We start from the raw sequence: 20,672 nt of genomic DNA on the forward strand, positions 1-20,672 counted from the left end.
GTGTAAACGGCAGCCAGCCCCGCGGGGCTTTGACACTCTGATCAAAGTGTAATATTTGGGATAAACTTACAACTCGCTAATCAGTACTGACTTCAGGTCCTGCTTTTTCCAGAGTCAAGAAGGGGTTACAGACGGGGCGTTTGGACAACACTCTGAAGATACGTTAATCCTTTGCCAGTCTGATAGCAAGCTTTGAGCTGCCACCAGTGAGTCCCAGGCCAGGACAAAGAGAAGGGTCCTGGGTGTTCCCTGGGTGACCAGTTCTTGAACTGACACCAGATGAGCTGGTGTCACCTTGCCACAAAAGACCGGTTGGAAGCAGGACTTGGGCTCTGCTATGGATTACCTTCCCCTCCATCCTAAAAGGACCTTGGCTGCTGTTAAACCTCCTTGTCAAAACTCTCCACTTTGCTGACTGGTGAGAGAGGAGACCGCAGCAAGCCGTAGTACAAGAACACATGCTCTCAATCTGCCTCTGATAAGTCACTGTACAGCAGTGGCTATTGGAAAGGGAAGAGACACTCGGACACAGCATGTCATCTCCAGACTCTGACTAAGGGTGCAGATGGCCCTGGCCTTCTTCAAGGCAGCACTAGGACTAACTTTCTTCCAATAAATTTCTTTCAATGGTTGGCAACTGCAACTCACAACCTTAGTGCAGAGGAAAAGGAGCATACATTCAGCTCTAGCTGTCTTGATCACTTAAGGCAGCCCATCTGAGTAGGAAATATATAGCTCTACTTCATGAAGAGCACTTCCAAAGCATCAACATAACACTCCCTTTTAGATCTGTGCAATTCTGCATAAGCCTAAAATGTCAGTTTGACATTCTGAGCATCTGCTTCAGGCGTCTACGTAACTCACATTTCATTTACACTCTTCTCATTGCATTAGTGCTAAAAGCAGAGAAGAAAGTTTGAAAGCCAAGATTTGCTCCCTGAGGTTAGAAGACAGGCAACTAATGTCAGGAGGAAGTTGGACATTTGGAGACTTCTGCACTAGGAGGAAATTATAGCACCAGAGGCAGAGAGATTGGGGACTCTGCATCCTTGGAAGTTTCTAGGAGTCAGCTAGACAAACCCACAGCGACCTCAACTAGTGCTGGCAATAGTCCTGCTTAAATCAAGAGGCTGGCCTAGAGACCACCAGAGGTTCCTTTGAGCCAGCACTTCTATGCTTTTGTTTCCAAATATAAGAAAGGTATTAAGAAGCCACAGAAAAGGGTATCTTTAAATTAGTTAACAAAAAGAGGCAGGAACATTCTCAGCCTGGCTGTTACAGGCAAGGTCACTTATTCCTCGGTATTTTATGTTACTTGAAATGGGGCTGCTGCATAATTGGAGAGGTTTTTCATTACACATGAAGTTGAACCATCTCTGAAATAGTTCCTGCTGAAGTTAATATCAAGTAATTCTTGTTTCCCACTGTCCCATTTTCCAATACACCACATTTCTGCACTGACAACTGGTAATTGCACGGCAGGATCTGAAACATTTTGGCAATAGATCACAAAAACTCTTCAGGATGTAGGAGGAAACATGGGATTACACAAGAAATGGGAACACATTAGCCAGTTAACATGATCAGAAAATTAACATTCAGAAAGTCATTTACAGGTTTCAAGGTTAGCATATTAAGAGAGAAACAATTCAAGACGTTTAGAACTGTTGTTTCACATTACTGGAAAACTCCACCATGACACCGCCTTCTCTTGTTCGTCTATTTATCTTGCCAGTGAGTTACTTCTACCTTTAAACTGTGGAGCAGATTTCTGCAACCACATACCAGAAGCAAAAGAGGGTCTGGTCTGTAACACACACTGGTTTGTCACAAGTGGGCCCCAAAAGCCAGGAGTTTCAGCAGTCCCTTGGGAAGCCTCACCTACTCTTGGTTTTACACAGCACAGGTCAAATCTCATCTGTTCCCCGACCACGTATAGCCCCATTTTTAATGTTTACAAATCTGCAAGGGTTTTGCCTGCAGCAATACCAGAATCGAGATGCTGGCAAATAATGGACAGACAACTGTAGAAATAACATTTTTGGTTTAGTGTTTACAATTTGTTTTACAGCTCATAATGAAATACTGTTAGAGATATTCTACATTCATACATTTCTAGCAAAATACACTTTTGGAAACATAAGGCACTTTTCCTAAAACAAATGCTCATGATAAAAATTCAGCAAGAGGGCTGGATGAGAACCCTTTCTACCCTTAATGTTCAGGTCAGTAAAAGATCAATCCTCTAGTCAGGCAGGCAGATGAAATAATCAATAGAAAGTTTTCCAAGATAGAGTTACTGCTGTATTAGTGTGCATTCTGAAGTAGTCTATTTGAAGTATCTTCAGTTGGGAAGGGAGGGCATCGTGTGAATAAGATGCGTTAAAATAGTTCTTTGAACTGGGTAACAAAGACACATTGCAGGGATTAAGTTTCATTACTTTCATTGGATTAAATTCCTTCCATTCATTATTGCCAACAAGAGTAAGGAACAAAAAGGAGCTGGTTCTCCTCTCCCTCCCCCCCACTCCCATTACAATTCAACACAAGATTTCAAAGACTTAAAATGACCAGGACAGAAGCCCCTGAAAAACTGCATCTGGCCACTCCAGAGTATGTTTAAATATTCATTACTGACTTCCTCAAGTCTCACCTCTTATTAAAGAAAGGGAAACATAAAAGAATTGGCAACTGTGTAAGTCGCTTCCAGTCAAATTGATATTTTGCTTCTTTTTAACACGACCCCACTGTTCACATTCAGTACCTGCATTCAGAAACGCACCAGCAGCTCCCCTTGGCAGAGAGACGGCGGGGCAGAGGATGAATGCAGGCAGGGCCCCGGGCCCCGCGGGGAAGAAGGAATGAGCAACTTTGCTTCACACTCTCGTGTCTCAGCTCAAGAACGGTTTCAAAAGCCGGACGTGCTGGGCTGCTGTAGCAACAAGGGGACTGATACCAAAACACTGACTGAAGACTTCACTCACAGACGCATCTGTAGGAACTGAAATCCACTGTTTAAAACTGACAAAAAGAGCTATAATGCTGGCAAAACCACTGTCTACTTCTCAGGGCCCCTGAGGAGGGGATGGTAGGAACCATCCAACAGTGTAGCTTCAAGTTTTGTCTTACCTATTTTATTGCCAAGTACATTTTCCAGTCTTTAGGGGGCTAACAACTGCTGGAAAAACTTGACTCCCGCTTGGTACATTAGACACTACAGTACAAACCTGCATCCCTAGTCCTCTCAAATCCACAGCCAACCCACCGTTTGTTTTTCTTACAAGTCCTTGATAGTTTTAAATTCTGACTTACTTGAATTGCACTTTAAAGCCCAGCAGCAAAAAAGAAAAACTAGTAGCTATATTCAGGAATATATATAAATTTTTAAGAGATAAGACATTTTATCAAGTCTAAAAAATGCACAGAGATATCAACTGCATAAGCTGTCAAGTTTTGATCTGGCTACAGTGAAGAAGCTGTGAAAAAAGGTTAGCCTATTGGCCCTATTAAAATAGGGGCAGAAATGGGATGCCTGTTCACTTAGGAAAGAAAATGCAGTTAAGATCGAGCTAAATTAGAACCAGCCACCACTGGTCTTAACCTGTCACACACAGAGGTGCTACTGTGCAAACAGGAACCGTGGTGAAATCTAACTTTGTGAAGTGAAAAAATGCATGACTTCAAGACAGCTGCTGCTAAAGAGAAGAAAGGAAGGTGGTACCTCATGGCCCTGAGCTCAAAAGATCTTGAGATCTCAACTTGTGTGGCTCACTTACACTGGCAGAAGAGTCAAGCTCTAGATCACTCAGTTGCTCACTACTGTTACACTAGCAGCCAATTTAAAATTGTGGCTCTGCAATTAGTTTACTGTCCTTCAGCACTGGTGTGATGATATTCACTTGGGACAGGAAGAAGCATCTGAAAGAGGAGATGAAGAACAAAACACAGGCCACTCACTGATCCCAATTTAAATAACAGCATGCAGTTGGTTTCTCTCAAAATCTGTAGGTTCTTCTTTCCCAAGCAAACCTCACAGAATTTGCTAAAGTGACATCCAGTTGCTTTGCACATATACTTTATTGTGTCTTAAAAATATACTTTAAAAAAAATTATTGGGAAAGGCACAGAGTACGTGCAATTTAGTTCCTTGTGGATCTGTGCGTATGTGGAATCTTCAGACTAAGTTGCAATGATTAACAATGGACGGGGTGCTATTTTACAACCAGATAATTTCTTTCAAATTCCAGTTCTCTCCAAAGGAAACTGGGGAAATGAGCAGTGCTGTCAAGGAAATGCAAGGCAAGAAGTTCAACCTGCACACCAAGACAGACTGGAATGTACAAAGTTCCACAGACCTCGTTCTTCAGGTCACATTAAAGGAAATAATGTAGTCTAATTTAAAAAAAAAAAAAAATCACTAAAGTTAGTTACAAAGAGTGGAATTATCAAAGTGCTTTAATATATAAAGTGTCAAATATAATTAAACAGGACCATTAACACAGAGCTGCCATAAGATATTCAAACAGGTACCTGCGTTTTCTGAATGCAGGAGAGGAGCACAGGTTTTTAATTTCCCCCTTAGAACCAAAGTGGGTTAAGAAAAGTTTTTCTTGTTCATTCAGCTTCTTAACACAATGTATTTGCTCTGCTCGCGCATTCGAAGGCACAGTTGGATTTGCTCTAGCTGAAACTGCATCAAAAGGACTGTCTGCCATGAAATATTAATAAAGGGGCAGCTCTCACTGAGCAAAACACACAACAGCCCCATAAAGTAGATTTACAGATACCTGCCAATTCATAATACTAATTTTTATAAGCTATTTGATACTTAGAAAATCTGAGCTATTTTCTGCAGCTTTCCTTTAAACGTAGTTTAAGATAACTGAATGTGTTATTTGAACAATCCAACAGACTGCCAAAGCTATTCTAACAAGAGCAAATGCAAACAAATAAATAAGGAAGAGGTTTCAAAACCACCTCATGCGAGATGCTTGGACAACACGCCTTAGCCTCCCTACTGGCTTTTCCTCTCATGTTATGAATAAGGAAAAAAACAACCAACAAAACATTCTCCACGGCACTTCTCTCAGTACTTCCAATTCATTAAGCTGCTGCCTACTTCAAGCAGATGACCTTAAAGACGGAAAGTAACTCTGTACCAAGCATAGCAGAGCTACCTGCAGCAGGGGGACATGGCTGGTTAGAAATGTCAATCAAGACCTTTCCTGCAATTCACAGATATAAAAGCAGATATGCTCCAGTAAGCTGAGACTCAAAAACGTGATACAGAGCATCGCATCTGGTCCCTTGCACAGGCATGTACAGCCACAAGTCTGAAGTAATACCAAGTCTCAATAGCACAACTCGTCTGTTTTCTGAAGGCACCATAAAGACAGCAACGCTCCAGGTGTAATGGGAAGAGGCAGAGCAAGGAAAAATAATGAATACAGTTAGGAGGAAACACTAAGAGCAGCTTGGTATAACAAGGGAGAAAAAAGGTGGCTCAGTGCTATGATGGCTGTAACATCTGTAACAGCACAGAGACCCTACGCCTCTAGGCAAAGAAAGAATAACCAGAGTTTGGAAAAATCTACTCCTGAACAAAAAAAACCCAACACAACTCCCATTTCTAGTGGATGGGTGTAAAATCTGTAACTGAAATCAAAGGAGACAGCCAAGAATCAAAACGCTATATAAAACATTGGGGCCCATACATACTCACATGGCATCATTAGCCTGTTTCTGATTTACCACAGTGTTAAAAGATCTGGACAGTCTCCTTTGCTCTGCAGGATGACTGAAGTCCAGTGAAGTGTCATATATTAAAACCCTTCTCAATCCGCCAGTGAGAACAAATCCCCCTCCCCAGCCCGTACGAGGGAGGAGGGACGTCTCCCAGACAGGAGATGTTTCTAACAACCCCAGGCACGCTACAGGCAGTATGCCACCGAGTTAGTTCTCCTAAGTAGCACTGCACCAAGCAAGTCTAGGCTTGCTAAGATGTTCTGCCCCTTACATGGACTTGAGGACAGTTTCTCGTGAGCCCTTCAGGCCAGAGGCTCATGCTTCGCTGTTCCATTACTGCTTTTCAAACACGTTTTCCTTCCCGTCTTCCCCTCTCGCTCCCCGTTATCCCAGAAGGACTTTCTGCATCCTGCGCGCAGCGACGCTGGCTTCGTCCTCAGAGTCGGACTCGCTCTGGGAAGTGGAGCTCTGGGAGGCAGAGCTGCAGGGAGAGGAGCACTCTGGGGAGCACAGGTAGTGCATCAGCGGGAGGCGATACTTCCCACAGAAGTCAACGAACTTGATTTGTCTGACGCAGCTGTCAAAGTAGACACCTGTAAGGGCAGAGGGAACAGCAACGACATGAGAGACACCGTGCGGAGAAATCCGTAAACCTTACAAGGTTGTTGCAGCTGGTGCAAATGCCTCAAATTAGGATTTAATTGACACTGCACTGAATGCGGATGCACAAGGGATACTGGAGGAAGAGAAGGGACCAGGACACCTATAAAAATGTGAAATTTCTTTTCTTCACAAAAAAAAAACCCAACTCCTGTAAAACTGTATTTGGTAGGCGATTCAAAACGGCACACTCTACGTGAAAGGACATAGGGCACCTACTTCCAAAGAATTTGGCAATTTCTTCTAACCATTAGGGAAGAAATCTCAGGCTGGGAATTTGCAGACTTCTTAAATGTCAAATTAATTCATCCACTCTATTTTCAAACTTGTAAAACCTCTTCTACCAGCTAGCAAAAATGCGTTCACAAATAGCCCTTCATAGCTCTACTTTTCTTCTGCTTGAGTGAAGTCGCCATGCTGAGTTTGGATGGTACTTTCCATGGCAACAGTGTTGCTGTAACACACAATTACGTTCTCTTCCCGTCACAGCAAGTGATTTTAGACACTGACATTTTCAGAAGCTTCCAGCGGTGTTTTAAGTCCTAGCTGGTCTGGAGTAAGCTTTTCTCCTGCAGTGCTAGAGCAACACTGCAGCACTGTGCTAGTTCAAAAGGGAAAGTGAAAAAGAGCAACACCAATCCACTGTTATCCAAGCTGTGCAAAACTCTAAAAAAGGAAACCTTTCTTTCCCTTTCAACACAAGTTCCAGCCCTTCCGCCTTTGCTTACGGAGCATGCTTTGATATTGTCCTGTAAGGAGATAAGATAACAGCCTGTGTTATGACTGCAGGGTATATACTAATTAATGATTTTTTTCCTTAATCTTCTAAAGGCTAAACGCATAGATCATTTACTCTGGATAAAGATTAAGCATTAAACCAAATTAAGGCCAAGCATTCCAGGCTTTTCTATGAAGTCCTCTCCTTCCAGGAACTACACACTAGTAGTCCCAAGCAAGAGCTAAACAAGTTACTCTTGGTAATTGCCAAGCACTACAGCCTCTCTCCTCTTTTCCATCCAGAAATGAAGCTTGCTGTTCAGCAAGAGTGCTTGCAAAAGTTCTCCTGTGCATTACTGAGTCTGAACTATTTCAGGGCAGACAGATCGGAAACTTCAGACCATAAAAGCATAGTGGAGTGCTGGGATGAGCTGCAAAGACTCCGACAGAAATACTGTCTTACGATCCCATGCAAATAGAGCAAACCAGCACTACAACTTCGAACCTTGTTCCTAAGTGAACAAGGTTCCTTAAAGACAAGTTTGCAGGAGACCTGGAGCCAATGAAATACAGCTAGAATTTGGATGCAACAACACATCGAACCTGACTGAGCTACTGAAGTCATGGCAAGTCAAAGGGAAAGAAAACCCATCAGGTAAAAGCAGGAAGCAGAGCGGTGAACTTACCCCCACATTTAGGATTGGGACAGTTGCTGGCCAAGCTCAGATACCGGACAAGATTCTCCGGGAGATCACTGGGAGCATAGGGAACATTGCGAGTTTTAACTGTGCGTCCAGCCAGTTCCTGAAGGCTCGGGGGATTGTAGGTCAGGTCACGGACAAAGCGAACCACCAGTGGGTTCCCACGCAAGCTCAGCTCTTCCAGGTGAACCAGGTTAAGGATCTCTCGAGGAAGGTAAGTCAGCAGGTTATTGTGCAGGCTAAGGGAGCGCAGGGAATGCAGCCTGAGGATGGAGATGGAAACCCAGTCGAGATGTGCAAGCAAAATCATTCCGCGGCTGCGTTACACAGACCCAATTACTCTCCCCTCTCCCACCAGTTTCTTTTTCTTTGGCTTTTCTTCCTTTTAAAGCATAAACTCATGCTAAAAGAGCTGCTGTTACTCCAGCACGCACAATGCCCTAGAAAACTTGGCTCAGCTCTGGAATGCCTGTTAAAGAAATACAGTCTTAAATATGCTGCTGTCCCTCTCAGTATTGCCCCCCCCACACCCCCCAAAAAACGTAGCACAGAACAAAAGTACACAAACTGAGTGCTTTCAGGGGAGATGATGTTTCCTTGTACCCAGTGCACGCATCAAGAACGGTTCTGTGCAATAGTTTGAATAAGTCACCTGCTTTCACTCATGCATTAAAGATGATTGCTGGTAGGCAGCCAACCCTGGAAAACCCCGTGTTTTCTTTGCATGTGGCTGCATCACCTTGCGCTGTGATACTACTAGATCTCAAAAGCTAAGCAAGGTCAGGCCAGGCTAGCATTGGCATGGGTGACAAGCAGTTTTTTGGCTTTTGGAGGAGGCATTCTCCTCTCTTAGGAAGCACAAAGCAATGCTCCAGTGCAGCGTCCAGGGATGCTCTCAGACTAGTACAAGTTACAAGACAACTGGACATTGTACATCAAGAGTAATCCCACTACACCATCAAATTCCAACTCAGAAAACTCTGTGCTGCCATTCAATTGCTTTTGAGGTTACAGCTACACACCGAATTCTTCACCTCCCATCTTAGGCTACCCGTACAGTGTTTGCAGTGTCCTCTTTTCCCCATTATGAAACGGATAAAGCAGTAACTTATCTTCTAGAACTGTGCTCTAGGATTTAATGAGCACTAAAACATTCTGAGATCCTAGAGTAAGAAATGCCAAGGGAACACAGAGGATGGTACAACACAAAAGCACACAAAAAGGTTTTGGGTGAAAGACAAAACAGACCAAGCATTCATCACTAAGAATACAGTAGCACGGCAGTTTATCTTTCTGAGTTGCCCAGGTACTTCTCAGGGCTCCCTGTACAAATCTATTTATTTACCTTAAAGTGTATACTTGGTGACATTTTTATTTCCCATAACCCTTTGATTGAGATTTCCATATTATATTTTCATGGTCTGCCTGCAGTGCACCATGCTAAGGATCTTGTTCAAGTCTAGTCACATTAACAAACTGAAGGACAAATAGGTCCTCCCAGGTGCTTTTATCCACACATGCAGAAGAAAAAGTCAAGAGTTACAGCTGGTGGCTGATGACAGTAAATACTCACTGTGCCAGCTGAGGTGGAATGCTCTGGATCTTGTTGTCACACAGAACTAGATAACTTAGAGAAGGCAGGTTTGCTAATTCAGGTGGAATTGAAGTAATGAAATTCCCTCCAAGGTATAGAAACTCTAAACTGAAAAAGAGAAGAGAAAACACTGCATTATTTCATTAAGGTAATTTTCAGTTTCATTTAACACTAGGTCTTGTCACCTCCTGCCATTTCTTAAAGAAAACTCACAGATGACTGTGCATGAGATAATTTGCTGAGGGGAAAAAAAAGAAAAAAAAAAAGCTGAGTTGCACATCAAAATTACAACAGAGCTGCTGTTTCACAACAGCTAATGTTAAAATTTACCTCCAGCCTCCTGCAGTCACCGTTACACCTGTAGGTAGGCACCAGACAACTATGTATTCCTACACCAACCCCAGATGCAAAGCTCCTGCTCCTATTTCCAAGGAGGAGCAGCCTGCGCACGCAGGGTCTGCAGCACTGACGCAGCTCCTGCTGCAGCCAGTGGGAGTTCTCAGTTTCAGTAGGAGCAAAGGAAGAGAGCAGTGGCTCTCCTTGAAAATCCTGGCCCTGCACAGGCGCTAGTCCCTCTTTATGGTATCATTTGACTCCTCCGTGACTAAGTGCAACCTTTCAGCAGAAGTCAGAGGCAGCCAGTCCCACTTTGATACAATTCACATACCGAGAACACCACAGCCACAACAGCACAGAGCACATCTAAGTCACATAAGCACATGCATGCAATTTCTCAGATTGATTTCAGTATACTGAAGTCATGGAGCCCAAAGCTACCAAAAACATTAGCAAGGCTTAACTGTAGTTTGGGCTTAAATAAAAAAAAAAAAAAGTCACTGGACATCCTGCGAAAACTCAGTGGATGGGAGACAGGAACAAAGAGAGGCACTAGATCCCTTCTGCCAGATGGAGCAGCCAGTATTTGCTGTGCATCTCTGCCCTTCTAGGAAGAAAAATTGGCAAGCACTTCTCTTTGACATAATAGCTTCAAGTCCCCATTTCACAGAGTCAGATAGTTTTCCTCCCCTGTTCTCAGACGCTGCCTGGAAGAGGAGCAAAGACAGGTTCAGTTTAGGTACTTCTGGCTGGGAAGCAACACAATTGCTAATCAAGGTCCAGACAATACTTTTTCCAATGCCTGAAAAAGGTGGATCCCCCGGTCCTGTCTGCAGGCGCTGGTTCAAGATCTCCGGTACATACTCAGGTTAGCTGCCCACCTACAGTGTACATCGGCCCTCTGATCCACCAAGCGTTCCCCACAGGTAAGGGAAAGAGAAGTCATCCAGGCTCCGTCAGCCTTTCTTTAAGAACAGCTAATGACCTCCTTGGAATAGGAGACAGCTTCATCTCACCCCAGCAACTGAGAAAGGCTACGGATACAACTGGCAAAGAAACACACGACCAAACCACCCAAGGGACACGGTGGTCGACCCAGAGAAGGTCTGAACCCTGCAACTGTGCCACAGCACGTGTGGAATGCCAGAGAAGCTCCTCTCTGAGGTTCTCCCTGGGATGGAGCAGAAGAATGGTAGAAAGAGACTATTTCCTTCAGTTCTTGCAAGAAACTTGAACCCCAAAGATCCAGTGACAGCATCTGCTTGGGCTGTGGGGGCCACTAACACAGCACAAAGGTCCATCTGCCCAACAGCGAAGAACAGAACGACAGACCTCTGCAACACACCGGGAGATGCTCACAGAGCTTAACTTCCCCCGGATTCACTCACATTTTTGGAGTATGTCAGAGGCAAGCTAAATAACTGAAATTTGACAAAGTGGGCACAAAATTAAGCCTTAAACTGTATCTGAGTATATGAAAGGAAGTAACTACACTTGCTTCAGCTGAGACATCAAGTGGGACAGCACATTTGGAGGTCATTCTGAACATGTGAGAAAGCAGCCAGGAAAAAAAACCACCACCAAAACCCCACTGCTCAAAAGCAGCCTCTCTTCTACACAGACAACCTGTGGGTGAGGAGTGGGGGTAGGAGGAAGGCTGTTGTGCAGAGACCACGTCAAGGGGAGATTATTTTTAATTAAATTTTGATCCCCTAACAAAGCCCCGAGTTTTAACCAAAATTCCTTCTGCAACCTCCATTGTTTCCCAAGGTGGATTTAGGCTGCTTGGCTCTCATTAGGGACTTAACCGGTGACCATACAATTCCTAGGCATATTTTAACTCCATGCCATGGCTGGAGCCCACACCGAAAACTGTTGGGCAAGGGAATTTTAGTAATGCGGATTTCAATGTTTAAACAAGGCTTAGACGTGTACAAGTTTCCACTTCCTAGGAAAAGTGAATAATTAACTCTTCATCCTCTGTGTTTTAAGACAATAATGACCATAAAGCCACATTGCGTAAAAAACCATACTACCAGGGAAGGGGAAGAGGGGTGCAAAATATATGGTAAAAGATGGTTTGGAAATTCATTTCAAGGCATGAAATGCGTAAGTTTCAAGAGCAGCTTACTGCACAAACTGTAAAAACACTGCCTACAAACTACTTACAGCTTTCAAATCTGTTCTTTGTAAAGTCTGTGTAATGAGAACACTCAGTTATACCAGCTAGGATATAAAGCCCCAACATCAGACTACAAGCTGACTCTAACTAAAAATCCACTAAATAAGGTAACTTCTTCAGTGGCAACAATGGGTTTCTTAAAAATTGTTTTCTTTGTACCTATCTTCTGAATCACCTTTTTGAGGTTGGTAGACTAACAACTCACTGGGTCCAGTCTAGTACAGCAAATTCAGAATTTCCAACATCAACTTAAGATATGAATTAGATGATAAATTTCTTAAAAAAGCACAGGGAAGATGTTTTGAAACTATAAAGAAACTGATTTTAAATACAGCAAAGATATTCTGATAGCTTCCACTGAAACACTGCTCAGTAGGCAAAAGAAATCTATAACTCCCGTCCCCCAAAATACAATTTGCTAGAAGGAAGGATCTAGCTTAGTCTTGGCTCAGCAAGATGGAGAAATTAACAACAGTCATTTCTGCATCAAATTAAAGTGGCAAGAATTGTTTGAGCAAAGCTAATCATGACACAGGCAAGGATTTTCCAGAGACACAACCCTTTTGTAACGACCGCTCAACGGCCACAGTTCGCTCCCAGCTCATCTACTCCTGGCCTGATTTTCATGTCGCGCTAAGCCCGTACCTAAAGGCCAAGGCAATGCTGGCTCTCGAGCTGTCCTACTCGGAGAGCAGTTTGCTGCTTGGTAAGACGAGCAAAAGCACTGCTGAGCTCTGCCCTCCTCACAAAAGAGCCTGCAATGAGGCAAGCCACACCGTTTACCATAGTTTTTCACAGGAGGACCACAGCAGAGACGGGACTGAGCTTAGTGAATACTTCTAACTAACCTTTCACACCAAGACCCAGTTTTTCTGACAATCATTAATCTGTATAGTCATTTGGACCAGCCAGCTAAGGTCTCATGCATCACTGTGTACACAGAGGGAGAGCTGGAATTTTTCTGTACTTTCAAAAGTCAGTCCAGGAACTTAGAAAAGCCAGAGAGCAACCAGCCTCAAACGAACGTAAGCTCAGTTCCTATTTTTGAAGTTAGAATAAATGATGTACTTCCAACCTGCCACACAGGCTCTGGCTGAACGAGTTTCAAGAAGGGAAAAACACTGACAAAATCCAGCTCAACAAAAACTGAAAAAAACCCCATTTGACAGAGTAACTGACAGGGGCTGACACTTTCCCTGCCTTTTAGCAATGTTTACAAATACACTAATAAAATGCCAGAGTCCCTTTCAGCCTCATATCCAGCAGGCTCCTCGCTCAGCACAACCAGTACTAATTGCAGCCAAGCAGCAGCCAGCACGTCGAGCCCATCGCGTGTCGTTCCTCTCTAGCAGGGGATTTCACACCACAGGGCTGTAGGGTGGCCGTGTGAATCCTTTTACATACGGGAAGGGCATGGGGAAATGCTCAAACAACTATGAATCGATTCAGGTGGTGGCAGCAAAGTTTAACACGCCAACAGAACGTACATTCTTGCTTGAGTATGTCCTTGAGGTTTCCAGGTCATCGTATAGCACAAAACAAATCAAAAAACCCCAAAACAGTAAGAAGAGCCCACTCTGAGCACTAGAGTTATTTCTGATACCCTATCAATTACCATGACATTTTCATAGTCATGTTTCAAGGCAAGAATGTCTTCTGGTGTAGAAGATACTCAAATTTTCAATCCACCCTGTTTCCCCACAGATGCTTCTTTGTATAAAATTCAACCACTGACATCAAACAGATGCATCTAAATAGGTAATCTAAAAAAGAAACAATGAGCCTGAAATAGCTCCAGGTCTTTTTAAGATAAACTTTTTAGCAAGAAATTTCCAGGCAGTTTTGAGGCTCATGCAAGGGAGGAATTTAAAAGCAGCCCACAATACACTCCTGTTAACCCTGTTCTACGATTTGCTAATTCCTGAGAGAACTGCATAGCCTTTGCTGACACGCAAATTTAAGATCAAACGGTCGTCTGAAAACTATTTGCAAAACGTTTGAAGAGGGGAAGAAAAAGGGAGGCAGCAAACAGATTTCCTAATGCTATATCTTTATCAAAGCCTCACTTGCCGTTTTTCCCACACTGTAACAGCCATTCTTAAGTGCATGCTTGTCTAACATGCTTAATACTACCCACGAATAAAAGCAAATACTCTGGTTTTCATAGCATCTAAGCCTTTACAAAAAACTTGGATGAATCCAGTTAGGCGTTTGAGGCCTTTGATCCCAGCCCTTGCACAACTGGGCTTTACTAGAGGAATCCAAGCAAGAAGGAAAGGAGCATGCACGGCAGACGCCTGGAAGGAGCCTGGCTCTTTTCCAAGCTCTTTCTGCCTGCTCCTGGTGCTCTACTGAGTGCAAGAGTATTCACTAGAAGAGTAAGACTAAACTCAAAATTCACATCGGGAGAGCCAAGCTATTGATTGCCTTTCACTAAGCTGTTGAGAATTTTTCCCTTTACGGGACACTTGCAAGACATTTCCCCAAGCGAGCGCGCTGATCAGGGCAATCCATGCACCCTTAAGCCAAAAGCCACAGTTGGACAGTGAAGATCAGAGCTGTATTTTATCAGACTTGTCAAACAAATTTTGTCCAGAATGGGCACAAGTAGATGACCACATTTCTAGCTCACCAGCTATAATACACGTTGCCCCTTAGCGCATCCCCAGCTGGATCAGCAGAGGAAGGATACACACAACCAACGCAGAAGTGGGATGCCTATGCAGATCACAGTTCAGGAGCTGCTGGGGGCTGTGAACGTCTCACACTGAAAACACAGCAAGGTCAATGTTGGAGGAAGAACTACAGAAAAGATGACACCTATGTCTACCTATGCTAAGCTCATCTTTTATCTGGCAACAAATAGCAAAGCAATGCAAAGAGGGCTGCTCTCGCCCATCTGGTGCATTTTCTACTCTAAATTCACAGCAACGGCCAATGCTGCAACTCAGGTCTTGCACTGTACTGACACTGCTAGCTGACAGTAACTGGGGGTGGTGGGCATACAGAAGGAGCTGGCACAGCCTCAACATGATTAAAAAAAGCCCTCAGCAGGGCCCACGCTTACCTTTCTCAGAAACGTAAGAGGCTGTTGCAGGTCACCACAGACACTTACGGTGATATTAGGAGGAAAGAGCACTGCATTTTCGTAACGCAAAGGCTATTCATCCTTGGTGCCGGCACGCTATGATCAGCATCATCCTGCTGCCATCACCAGAGCAACCATGATCATCCACTTATGAAGCCATGTGAATGAAGGAAGTTTCAAGCATCAGGACATCTATAGGTGGTCCCTCTACAACGGCCTAGGAGGTAACTGATAATCAGGTGAAAGACACTCACTTTCCATGCAGGATCTTGCACTGCACACAAAGATTTGTGCGGGCAAGGATGGGGCAGATGGCTGAGGCTGAGAGTAAGACAAGACAGCAGCAGGACTGTCTGCGGTTCTTACTGCTGTTCGTTAACTTGCCAAATCACTAGGAACATGCTAGAGAAAAGGTTTTGCACAAAACGCCTGACCCCAGCTTGCTGCAAAGTTGTGGAATTACTATCTTCATGTGATTAACAACACGCGGCACATGTCTCTCATTCCAGTGCTTTTGCACTTGCAGTTGCCAGCATGTTCTTTCTCCTTCAGCAGATTGGACCCATCAGCTTTCTATTCTTTCAACTTCACCGCGTAGGCTCCTTACCTGCTGTATTCCTGACCTTCACTAAAACCAATGTGCTACCCCTTCAAAAACTAAAACAGGAAACTGTGGGGCGTAGAGGAAAGACATGAGGCTTAGTTATCATAAATTTTTTTTTTTTTTAAATCTCATCAGAGCTCAGACATTCCCTGGAAACATAATAAGTATTTATAGATCTCTGCAACTCTGCTCAGCTCTATAATCAGTGACTGGGGCAAATGGGAGTTTGCCAGGGTCACGGGAAGAAGAGAACTGCTGGCCTCAGGAACTCTAGTACCAGCAGGAGAAACGTGTCCGGTCAAAGTGCTGCGTGCATTCCTCTGTGGTCTCAGAGACCACGAGACACAAGAAAAGTTTCTTTTATGGGAAGTTGCATATGGAAAAAGGCTCAAAGTCTTGGCTTGCCAGCAACAGTGAGATGGACACTTGCAGCTTGAGCTGTGAGGTTCACAGAAGCCCCAATACCTACACCAGGTCCCACCTCCCGGCCCGGAGTTCAGAAATGAAGAGATGTCTCTGTGTTGCCCAAGGGCTCTGCTCTGCCCTTGCTCAGGCTCGTTTTACCCACTTCAACACTATGCATGCTCACGCTGTGGACACCTCTGTTGGTGGCAGATGGGAGGAGGGACTGGCAGCAGCTACTCTCCAGTGCATATCTACTATCTTTTTGGCAAGGGTGTCAGGTCACTGGTTATCTGGCTCCCAATGAGTAGATTCAGGATTCCCTCTGGAGGAACATTAGATTATAAAGTATTGTTCTCTCCCAGTTCTTGCAAGCAAGTGTGCTGCTCCCTTTTGTTACTTAAGCAGACCCAGACACACAAGAGTCACTGATGGCATAGTGGTAAAGCAGCTGACAATCCCGGTGGGGCATGGATTCGCTATCTTGAGCTAAAGTTCAATTATATTATGGTGACACGTTAGCAGAAGTTCAACGAGTTAGCAGTGATTACGTGGGCAGCAGACACAAGCTGGGTCTAGTCTCGTTTTTCTACCTGACACATCATTTTGTAACGATAAACAGACAGTTCAATAGCCTTGTCCGCATTTGCCCTCTCAGAATTGTCATTCTGGGGTTCGAGCACAACCAGCCCAAGAAGAGCTGCAGGACAGGACAAACAGGAGGCCTGCTTCAGGGCAGGCCAGAGGAACAAAGCAGAGTAACCATGCAGCGGTAGTTTGGCAGTGGTACAGCATGGAGAGCACAGCACACAGCCCACTGGGGCACCACATGCATTGCTATGCAGCCTGGTACCTTCCCAGGGTCAGCAGTGTAACAAAAAGCAGGACTGAGGTTTGTTGAGGGGAAAAAAAAGAAAAAAGAGAGACAGAGAAACCATAACCACAGATGAGAGCATCTAAGCAGCAGCCGGGAGCCTCTGCCTCAGAGTTCGGCGCAACAATCAGATCCCAACCACATCCTGGATGCTACCAGGCATGCTATGGAGGCAACGTGGATCATCTCCCACACACAACTGCCCTCCTCCACCAGCCTCCCATGAAGTTGGTGCCACCGTCCTCATTTCCTTCGTTATCCCTGAAGCAACTGCTCCTGAACAGAGAGAAAGCTGAGGTTTCTCCTCCTCACGAGAGCCCCAACCCAGGACGCATCCCAACTCTGCCAGGATGGACATGGGCATTCTCTAGCACTCAAAATGCCTCATAGCATCTCTCAAACTTAGCTTAACCCAGACTTGCTCCAGATCCTCAACAGGTGCATGCTGTGCCATCCGGGCAAAAGCCGCGTACCCAATTGTATTATATTGCAGTGGACAAAACCATTTCCCACCAGCACTCAAGCAGTTCTGGTACTTCCAACCTAGGGCCATGGGAGACAGCACCCCGCATACAACATCTTGTGCTTCCGCTGGATGCAGCTCTGCTGAGCCATCAGGGCGAATCCAGCTACTTAGGGTCAAGGTTGCTGGAATTTGCGTAAGAGAGGCTGCCTCTGGCAAGTCCCTTGGCAAAGAGCTGGAGTAAAGAAAGTTCAGACCCAAAGTCTTCGCGGAGAGCCACAGAGGGGCTAATCTGAGGCTTGAGAAACCAGCAGAACACACCGAGGTGCCTGTGTGTAGCGCGCAAGTCAGAACACGGCCTCTGGCTGGCCCAGGAGGATGGCAAGCTTCAGAAGTACCTATCCCAGGTCAATGCGGGCAGTCAATACCCAGTCCTGCCTAAGATCTGCTCCCACCTCACCAACATTCCTAACTGCTGTGATTCAGCCATAGGTTTCTATGCCACCGGCCTGCGGTGGTTTGATCCAGCCCGAGAGCCAGACGTACCACCGCACCTGAGCACAGGCAGCCTAGGGCTCTACGCTTCAGAAGATCCATCAGCTGATCTGTCAGATCTACGTGAGCCAGATGGGTGGAGAGAACTACAACAAAAACCCAACCATGCCAGCAAGCACCCTGATGTGACCGGAGCCGTATAGGCAGAAAGGCCCTATTGTTTGCATAAGCCACAACCAGATCTTTATCCTCCTGTGCGACCCATCGTGCAGCCACTAGCCGCATGAGACCAGGGGTTTTATTCTGCTCTTGCCTAGAGATCTGTATTACAGCAAAGCTGCAGAGCACCTGCCACACGTCAACACTCGTACCAACCACACCGTCATCAGGAGAGCCTCCCCTGCACCGAGGCAGCCCAAGGACGAGGAAATCCTGAAAGTCGCCCACGTGGCGAGCGCAGAAGGCCCATCGGCCGCTCGAAGAGCGGCTTCGAGCTCGGGTAACCCAACCTGACGTGGGGGAAGAGACACGTTATAGCAGCAGCAGTGCTTACAGACACCTGAGGCCGGACAAAACTCGCTCCCCGAGCGGGAGGGAGACTCGAGGCGTGCTGCCGGCGGCGGCCAGAAAATCCGGTTGGGTTTGCCTGGCAGCTGCCGGGGCTTTTCTTGTCGTGTCCCCCCCGGGCAGAGGCTCGGGTTGGGGGGTGGTGGTGGTGGTAGGGGGGGGCCGGCCCGTCCCGCCCGGCGCCCTGCCCTCACCTGCGGAGCTCCTGGATGTCGGGCGGGATGCCGTGGAGGCGGTTACCGCCGAGGCTGAGGCTCTGCAGCCCGCGGAGCCCCAGCAGGGCGGGCGGCACCTCGGCGAAGCGGTTCCCGCTGAGGTTGAGGACGCGGAGGGAGCGGCCCGGCGGGGCCTGCCCCAGCCCCTTGGGCAGCGAACCGGGCCCGCCCAGCCGGTTGTTCTTAGCCAGGAGCGTGTGGAGACGCGGCAGGGCCAGCAACTCCTCTCCCAGCACCGCCAGCCCCGTCCCGCTCACGTCCAGCACCTCCAACGCCGGGAACCACTGCGACAGCCCGGCGGGCAGCGGGCCCGACAACCGACGGGGCGACAGCACCAACCGCCGCGCCTCAGCGCTGCGCCGCGCCGACAGCTCCGCCGACAGCTCCGCCTCCGCTTCCACCGCCTCCTCCTCCTCCTCCTCCTCCTCGTCCTCCGCCGGGCCGCGCCGCGGTGGCTCCGGCTCCGGCTCCTGCTCCGGGGCCGCGCCGCCCGCCGCCGCCGCCATCCCGCTCGCACCGACCGCCGTCCCCACACACCGCGGCCGTCGCCCTTGCGTCACCCCGGGGGCTCCCACGCCTCGCCCCGCCCCGCCCCACCCCGGAATCTGAATAGCCCCCTCCTCCCTCCCGCCCCGGTCGGTACACCACGGCTCCATGCTCGATCCCGGGTTCGCCCCCGCCTCAGGCGTGAAGAGAGGCTCCCCCCCAACGCGGGGCCGGAGAGGGGCGAGCGCTCTTATGCAGGTTGCGGGGCGCCCGCGGGAGGGAGGCGGAGAGAGCGGGCCCAGCCGCGGCCCCGAAACGAGCATGAGAGAGAAGGGCGGAGCGGGGCAGCGGCTGTGGAGAGGAGGCTGGCACCCCCCGCGCCCCGCTGCAGTCGGGCGACAGGACAGCTCCGAGTCCCTCTAACGGGAAAATTAAAAAATTTCCTCCCTCCTCGCCTTTTCACTCATCCTCAGAGCCCGGAGAAAAGGCGCTCTGCCCCCCCCCCGTCCCCCCCAGCACCCCAAGGCCTCTCTCTGTGGTGACTGCCGGCGGCGGGGCCTGGCCCATGGCGTCCCGGCCTTGTGGGTTTTGTCTGGGGTTTTGTCCGCGTTGGTCCTTGCAGACCTGCTGCTGGTGGGGCACCAAACCAGAGGAGCCTTCTCGGAGGCACCTCGGCGTGTCTCCTTGTCCGGATGTGAAAAGACAGCTTTAATCGTGAGCTAGGCCGTTGGCAGGAGTTAATCCACTTAACACGTTAAGTCTTGTCAGGCGAAGAGGCCTGATGCAGGTTACGGATTGATACGGAGCTGACTCTGGTTGTACCATATATGAAGAGGCGACTCGGGATTTGGGATTCCAATTCATCACCCTTTGGACACAGCTTAAGGGCGGTGTAATCAGTAATCGCCCACTGGAAGAAGCAGCAGCCGTGTGTCATGGCAATGAGAAGATTCATAGCCCAAGGGAACTTTTGCCCTGACAAAGTCCGGGCTTAAGAAACAGACTTGCTTCCTTATGATGCATAGAAGAACCCGAAAGAGGAGAGTGGCGATCTCCCACCCGCTTAAAACACTTCATATACCCCAAAATCTCTGTCATCTTAGAGTGGAAGAAACACAAACGAACCACGCTTGGCTTGTACCAGCCAAGAGCTTAAAAACAATGCGTGAAGCAGTAACAATGCTGAGTTTGAAGGTGTCCAGAATACTGTGGACAAAACCCATGGTGCATTTGTCCTTCCCTTGGCGCTCCTACAAACTCTGGATTTTACCACTACAAATATTTTGAAGTGACAGCTCCCGTTCCCGTAAGCAGGGAGTTGTCAAGGCTGTGCCCAGCCTTCAAGAAATGGTGTGCCATAGTGGGTGGGAATGAAAAGGTCACCTTCTGTTGGACTTGTTTCATTTGTTTTATAAGTCTCTACGGATTCACAGATGCAACCCCCGATGTGAACCCAGAGATAGCCGCGTAAGAGCAGACACTGTACCAGTACAGTTATTTCAATATAATTTTGCCCGCTCTATAAAGGTTGCACTGTTTCAGC

At 47.0% G+C, this 20,672-nt stretch overlaps 1 protein-coding gene across 1 annotated transcript; it reads right to left on the bottom strand.

Annotated features, from left to right (window-relative positions):
- Positions 1 to 2,025: 2,025 nt before the first annotated feature.
- Positions 2,026 to 19,177, bottom strand: LRRC58 (leucine rich repeat containing 58). The gene is made up of 4 exons (XM_052794537.1): positions 18,623 to 19,177; positions 9,397 to 9,525; positions 7,809 to 8,086; positions 2,026 to 6,338 (listed from the first exon to the last, which is right to left on the bottom strand). Exons 1-4 carry the CDS (start codon positions 19,147 to 19,149, stop codon positions 6,130 to 6,132), a joined length of 1,143 nt encoding a protein of 380 aa, XP_052650497.1. The 5' UTR covers positions 19,150 to 19,177; the 3' UTR covers positions 2,026 to 6,129.
- Positions 19,178 to 20,672: the final 1,495 nt, after the last annotated feature.

Source organism: Harpia harpyja, chromosome 8 (genome assembly GCF_026419915.1).
Source record: "Harpia harpyja isolate bHarHar1 chromosome 8, bHarHar1 primary haplotype, whole genome shotgun sequence".
Taxonomy (NCBI): Eukaryota; Metazoa; Chordata; class Aves; order Accipitriformes; family Accipitridae; genus Harpia; species Harpia harpyja.

What these genes read in the sequence shown, in the direction of transcription:
- LRRC58 (XM_052794537.1), bottom strand. Translation starts at nt 19,149, where the DNA reads ATGGCGGCGGCGGCGGGCGGCGCGGCCCCGGAGCAGGAGCCGGAGCCG. An exon ending in ATTCCACCTCAGCTGGCACA is followed by an intron (nt 8,087 to 9,396) that starts GTGAGTATTTAC and finishes CTCCATCCTCAG; the next exon opens with GCTGCATTCCCTGCGCTCCC. An exon ending in TCCCAATCCTAAATGTGGGG is followed by an intron (nt 6,339 to 7,808) that starts GTAAGTTCACCG and finishes CTGCCCTTACAG; the next exon opens with GTGTCTACTTTGACAGCTGC.